Source organism: Amborella trichopoda, chromosome 4 (genome assembly GCF_054954075.1).
Source record: "Amborella trichopoda isolate Santa Cruz 75 chromosome 4, AtrichopodaSantaCruz75HAP2 v2.0, whole genome shotgun sequence".
Taxonomy (NCBI): domain Eukaryota; kingdom Viridiplantae; phylum Streptophyta; class Magnoliopsida; order Amborellales; family Amborellaceae; genus Amborella; species Amborella trichopoda.
Window position 1 is genome coordinate 3,459,713 of NC_142339.1, and position 7,367 is coordinate 3,467,079.

Genomic DNA, 7,367 nt, shown 5'->3' on the forward strand with positions numbered 1-7,367 from the left:
ATCTCCCATATGACCTAATTTGGTAACTTCATGTTGTTTATATCTTTAAATACACAGCTACCCTTCTCATAATCATATTATAAAACATAGTTTAATCAATGAAAAACCAATATAAGCTACATACATAAAAGCATAGCTGGAACATAAAAGCACAGCAAGAACATTAGGCTTCCTGTAAATCACATCCAATAAGTGGCAAATGAATGACGGAGCTACTTGCATGTGAATGTTATCGAGGGAGTGAGCACATGCCAGTTTACTTTACCCTATGAATGGAAATATGCAGCATGAGAGTGCATACTTGCAAGATTATGCATAAGTGACATAAAAAATGTGCATTAAAAACCACAGCCCATGAATGGAGTGATATAATATCAATGTTGATTCAGTGTGCCCAATGCAGTATGCATTCATGCAAAAAATATGCGCTAATGCTCTGCCTGGTCATGACCACTCGTGTGAAAGAGAATGAAATCATGACAACTCCTGCATACGACTGCAAATGGGTTAGGTCGGGACCTGACCCATACCCTGCTGTTTAGCTTTTAGGTAGACTGGGACACAGATTTAGATAAGTCTGGATAAGCCAGAACTGGACTAAAGCCGCTGGGTCCACTACTTGTACTGACTTGGCAACCCACAGGGTCAATCTGACTCGAAAACCTTTTCTCCTTTAAAAACTTAGTCAGTCCCAGACTTGGACCTGAAGAGGACAAGAGTATGAAGGTATGGTGCATGATAAGTTTTAGAAGTAGGTCCGGTTCACATTACTGCGAAACAATGTTCCTTAACTCATGGCAATTGATTCGTGCTCAATTCCAATAGTGTTTGGCAAATCATACACATCCCCATAATGTACACAGTACACCATGATGATGGATTTCCAGAAAAGGCATTCACCCAAGAAATGCAAGGTAATCACCATTACATTTTGTCAATTGAGTTATTATAAACACATTATTACAGGAATCCAATTGCCAAGACAACACACAGCTACTTCACATAATCTGGACAATGTACCCTTGTGGTTTTTCGTTGTTTTATTTTAACCTTGACATTAATCCCATGATCAATCAATGACTGCAAGACAATCTGAAGTTTTCCTTCAATCTTCTCCCCTTTCCTTGGTGTGTAGACTACATTGTGTATATCGTCTGCTATGGCACGCTGTGCTAGAACAACCCCCACTGCTTCACAAGCAATTGAATCCTTTGTTGAAACTAAGTCATGCTTCATGTCCTTAGAAATAGAATGAGCCACTGCAACAACCTTGCTGGTTACTCTGTGAATTATGCAAGCACGAACTGAGCTTTTTGAAATGTATACATCAAGGCAAAAGGGTTGCATATAAGGGTCAGTGAGTTGGTTATATGTTGGAGAACGCAGCTTTTTATCACCCACCAAACAAGTAGTAGCGTCATTTGCACTAAAAGAACCATTACCAGCTTTTTGCAGTGAAGCCCGATTCTTATTCATGGTGAGCTCTCCAACTTCAAGAGAGCTAAGAGTCTTTAGTGGCTTGGATTTGGCTTCAGGTTGTTTGTTTATGGCCCTTGTCTCTTCGGGCTTTTTTGTTTTTCTCCTTCGATGGAAGTCAAAATTGTATTCCTCGAACTCTCGAGAATCCCTGTCCAGCCTATAATAGAGATTACCATGGAGTCTCATGTCCTCTATCTCATCAAAATCAAACTCTTTGTCCACTACTAAAGAAGAATTTGATCCATCTTCATGGGTGTTCCCTTTGTTTGCTTCTTCATGTGTTTCTATCGAGTCTTGGGCATCATCTGATGAAACCCACCAAGGGTCAAGATCAACTAGCTCAATATTAAGACCTGTGGAGTGACTGTGTGTTGGAAAAAGGGTAGAAAGGCAAGTCTTGCTTGATGGGGTTGAAGAAGGGGTAAAATGGATGGTGCTGAACTTTTGCGTCCTGGAGAAACCTGGTGAACTTAATTCATTCCATGTGTCATGAAGGGCGAAAGCCTCTGAATTAAAATAAGAACCCAATACATTCATGATTAGTGGTGTGGCAAGATCTCTTCTTAGTATTGACCTTGTTAGCGCCATCTTGTTCTAATGGAGAAAAGCACAGCGGATCAGTCAATTCATCATCACTTCGAGGAATTTGAGAGAAGTAAAGAGAACCAACCCACCAACCCACACAAAAATAAGTTCACACACACACACAGAGACCCGATTGTTTTCCCATTATTTCCTACAAGTAAATAAATTAATCCCCGTACAAAGCACCTATTAACCATTCGTGAGGCAACCAAGTAAATGAGAGTTTCTAGCCAATTACAGAGGTATGGATCAGAAAAGAATTGGCATAAGTTCGTCCAGGTAATTTATTCGATACAGAAAGCCATGTTGTCAAGACCGGACCAGTGACGGAACCAGTGAGGACCGGCCGGTTCACTAGTCAAACCAATCTAATAAATTAAAAAATTAATAAAAATGAAAACATAGAAAAAAGGAAAAATGGAGAAAATTATGTATTTCAAATAAAAATACAAAAAATATAGAAAAATGTTTTTTTTTGTAACTTTCACTTTCACATGAAAAAACACGAAACCAAAGCAAATAAACAAATATAACAAGACAAAGAATCAAACTCAAGCTCTCAACATTTTTTCACAAGAAAAAGATTCATCTGAATTACACTCAAGTTTTCAACATTTTTTCATAAGAAAAAGACAAATTCGTGTGAAGAAGCTTAACTTATATACAGTAAATGAGTAAACTAGAGTTTGCGACTCATATTATCTTTCAATAGATATTAAATTTCTTGGAGTAAACAGCAATGAATTTTTAGAGAGAGAGAGAGACTGAAAAGAAAGCATGTAAAAAGCCACAAAAAGAGCATTTTGTAACATGAATAATAACATGAAAAAACCCCCCATGTAATAGATACTCTATTGAGATTGAATGATCATAATCAAGAGATTTAAGGCTCATTACAAGATTTCTTGCTAACCCACAAAAAGATCCAACTGTTTTCTATACTCAATAAAATATGCCAAAAATAAAAAAGCAACAAATTTCCATGGGAAAATTATGGAAAAAAAAAATTTGCATAGAAAATTAAAAAAATCAGTATAAAATCAAATACAGAAGGTAGACCGTCCTTTTCACATGCCCTTAGACTTTCTCAGTAATTATCTTATATAGAAAAGACCAGAAAAAGAAAAAAAAAAATTGATTGTGAAAAGAAAAAAAAATATGCATTAACATTTTTACTCTTTTACAATGTTTTTTTTTTTCACGATGTTCACTGTTACTCTTTTACAATGTTTCAAACATTTGGTGTAAACAAATTATTTCAATAATTTAGATAGATTTCTAGAAATTTAAAAACTAGCATTGCATAACTACTTTTATGCCCTTCAAATAAGCATTAATAAAATAACGAAATGAAAACATGGCATTAATATCCAACAAAGCAACATAATTATGCCACTGTCAAACTGCTTATTGTGAGATTATAATAAAAAAGCATATCAGCAGAAAAGAAACGGAAAATAATCCATATTCTAATATTCAAGCATTCAAAACATAGCTTTAAAATTCATGGGAAATTAACTCAGGAAGCATTTGAGTAGAATCTTTCTAGTTTTAGGATAAAATTGAAAAAGAAAAATTCAACAAATTAATTGTGTAATTTCATGATGATGAACAAGCCCCACTGCAAAATCACAAAATGCTTTCTATACAACAAAAAAACCAGCAAGAAAAAAAAAAAAAAAACAGAAAGAATACAACAAAAAAAAAACCTATGCTCTCGTTATTCTGCAGATCAAATTGTGCTTCTAGACTCAATAAAATAAGCCAAAAATAAAAAAACAAAAAATTTCCGTGGGGAAATAATTGAAAAAATGATAATGTTTGCATTGGTAATTAAAAAAATCAGCACCGTCTAGAGGGAAAAATCCAGGAAAATCACGAGAATAAAACTCATACCCTTGTTTAGAGGGTTCGTATGAGGGAAACCCTACCGTGTTTGGTGAAGAATCTTTACTTTATGATGGAGAAAAACTAGCAAAAAAATAAAATAAAAGAACACCAGCCAAAAAAAAAACCTTACGTTGTTGAAGAAGGTGGAAGCCTGCAAATGAATCCTTGCTTGAAGAAGATGAGGTATTTTATATGATGCTTGCAAATGAATCCTAGCTTGTGGGTCGGACGCAGAGGGTTGAGAGACAATGGCTTTGTGAAAGAGGACGCAGGGGGTTAAGAGACGGGGGTAAGGGTTTTTCGAGAGAGGTCTTCCCGTTTGTATGTTTTCTGTATTGTTTTCTGCTTTTTTTTGTTTTTTTCGGTTCAGGCCCCCCTTGCGGTAAAATTAAATGGAACTTACACCCCGCCTTGTGTGGAGGTGGGATTTATTTTACGGGTGACTTTTGTATAAGGTGTCAATCTTATACTATTATTGAAGTAAGGTGCACTTAGAACTATCTTGAAAGTACAGTTTGGGTTGCCGCAAAGCCTTGCAATATGAAAAACTATTGTTGCCCCCAATTATGAAAGTTTAAAAAATTGTGACGATCAAGTAAATCTATAAACATTTGATATTTTCAAGATAACGTGTTAGAAGTAATGAACTATTTTTGGATTAGAAATCTGTGGTTTTCATGTCTATGAACCTTAAGGTGGAGATGATTGATTGGAGGTTTTTCAGCATAAAAACGACCTTTTCTAATTGGTTTTTTAGGTGCACCTTACTCGTACAGTATAAGGTTGACCCTTTTTCTTTTTTTCTATGGCATAAGATTTTCTTGGTTGCACGTACAAACCAATTGTGTGTAACGGTATGTTTCATTTATCTATGCATGAACATGAGATGCATGCGAATTTGGTAACTATTTCTGGCGATCATTTGGCTTGGGATATTAGGATTAGCACGTAGAGGGTTGATGCTTCTATCGATGAACAGTTTCATGCATTTGTTGGAATCATTGTATGCTTTTTGTTACTATCCCAGGAAAACATATAGGATAATCTAGTCTCTGGAACCTAATGGTCAATTCTCTACTTCTTCCTTGTACCATGAGATCCTTAGAGACTGCTATATTGATGACATGCCTTCCCTTGCTAAGCTCTGGAAATGCACAGTCCCCCATCGGGTCAAGACCTTTCTATGGCTTCTTGGCTATAAAATGCTTCTAACTATTGATCGGCTGCGAAGAATGGGGTTCATCCTCACTAATGTTTGTTTGCTTTGTAAAAGCGATGAGGAGTCTATTGACCACCTCTTCGTCCACTGCCCTTTTGCCACAGCCTAATGGGATTTGTTGCTAAGCTCGGCAAATTGGATTGGTCCCAGATATACCGAGATACATGCATGGTTACAACAACTGTGGATCCGTCCCTTCTCCTCCTTGGGAATTCAGCTATGGAGGATCTCAATTGTTGATGTTACTTGGAACTTTTGGAGAGAGCGGAACCTGAGAACCTTCGAAGAATGCAACAGAAAGCTGCCCTCTTTTATTGAAGCAATAAAGTGATCGATCACACTCTAAGTATATATTTTTCTTCCCCTTAAAGATGTACCCAGGGACTTGATATTCTTTAACTTCTCACAGCTGCTGCTCTTCAAACCCATTCGCTCCAACAAACGTTTTGTTTGGGTAGCACCTTCAAAGGGTTGGGTTAAACTGAATTTTGATGGCAATGTAAAGGGTCCTATTGCAGACTATGGGGATCTCCTTCTAATTCATTTGTGTTCAGTTATATGGGCCTACTAAAAAACACTGCATCAATGTGAGGCCAATGGAGCTGAGCTCTAGGCGGTTCGAAAGGGTGTGGCCCCCTTGGATCCCTCTATTCATAGGGTTATCGTTAAGGGTGATTCAACCAATGTCATAACTTGGGGTTCTTGCCCGGCTTCCACTCCTTGGAGGTTGAGTGGTCTCATGGACAAAATCCGACTATTGCTTTATGGGATCGAGGTCTCCTTCGACCATGTTGTCCGTGGATTTAATTCTGCGGCGGATTCTTGACTAATGAGGCCACCTCTTGACTAATTCCGAGGGTTCTCCTCTTTCTTTCTCTTATTCTTCCCCTCTTCCTTTTCCCCCTCCTCTTTTCTCTTCTCCTCTTCCCCACTTCTTTTTCTCCTTTGTTTTCTTTTTCCTTGTAACTTTCATTATCATAATGAAGCTCGGCTTTTCTAAAAAAAAAACCTGCATGTTTTATTTGAAAATTATTTCATGATGCAAGTTTTCATACGAACTAAACAAACCCTTAATTTTGAATTTTGATTTGTGGTTATCCCGTGAGTTATGCTCCTGTTAGAACATATGCTACATGCACTCTCTTCTTTTCAACCTGGCTAGTTACTTGGTATCGGGCCCTTGCCGAGCCTGAGTTATCATGAGTTGGAGGTCTTAATTTTTTTTTTAAAAAAATATAATTTTTTTTAAAACTAATAATAAATATATTTGTAACATGATTATTTGTGTTTTTTATGGTTTTGGCAAAGATTAGAAGTATAAAGTATTTTGATCATTAAGACTTATTTTTATATTTTTCTATATTTTTTTAGAAAATTTCAAAAATACCTCCCATCACAGCCTCATTTTTTAAAAATATATTTTTCAACTATTTTTTTAACCACAATTGGTTATGTTTTGTTAAATTTTACATTTGCATATATTTTTCCATTTTTTGAATTTTTTATTTTTTAGTAATTTTCGGCTCTATAATTACTTGTACTTAGTGAGTACTCGGCTGGGGCATTGGCCAAGTAGTCAGCTCGAGCGGAGTTTTTTAACACTGTCCATACATTGCTCTCTTACTTGCAGGTTTGAGCTGTTTAGATCAATCGGGGAACATTTTGCCAAAAAATCAGAGGCTAGGGGAATGCAATTACTCTTTGAATTTCAAATTTACAAGAGAGGTCCTTTGTGTATCACATAATATGTGAAGAGTTGCCATTGAGTCTATTCTTATATTTGAACCTAGTGATTTAAAAAACAGATCGATGATTAGGATCGGGTATCGCAAAAACACAACCAAATCAGTGAATCGGTGGTTCAGATCGTCATTTTATCATGTGGAAAAAATAATGAACCAGCCAAAAACCGGTTCGGATCAGTGCATAAGTGTTTTACTATAGCAAATTGCCGGTTTGGATCAGTGCATAAGTGTTTTACTATAGCAAATTGGCGGTTCTCTTCTAAACCCGGATGATTTTATATATATTGACAAAATTGACACAGGGTGACCCTTTCCCTGATCCAACTGAGTGATTATGTGTCGACCCGGCATTTTTTAAATCACTACCTTAACCTATTCTATTTCAAAATGAGATTTTAAATCGTTGTGGCCAACAACACTGGTCGTTATTGCTCAAATCTCAAATGGTT

The 7,367-nt window shown here is 36.4% G+C and overlaps 1 protein-coding gene across 1 annotated transcript; it reads right to left on the minus strand.

The window, feature by feature from the left end:
- Positions 1–895: 895 nt before the first annotated feature.
- Positions 896–4,522, minus strand: LOC18439346 (Ribosomal L18p/L5e family protein). The gene is made up of 2 exons (XM_006849512.4): positions 4,085–4,522; positions 896–2,073 (listed from the first exon to the last, which is right to left on the minus strand). Exon 2 carries the CDS (start codon positions 2,065–2,067, stop codon positions 994–996), a length of 1,074 nt encoding a protein of 357 aa, XP_006849575.1. The 5' UTR covers positions 2,068–2,073; positions 4,085–4,522; the 3' UTR covers positions 896–993.
- Positions 4,523–7,367: the final 2,845 nt, after the last annotated feature.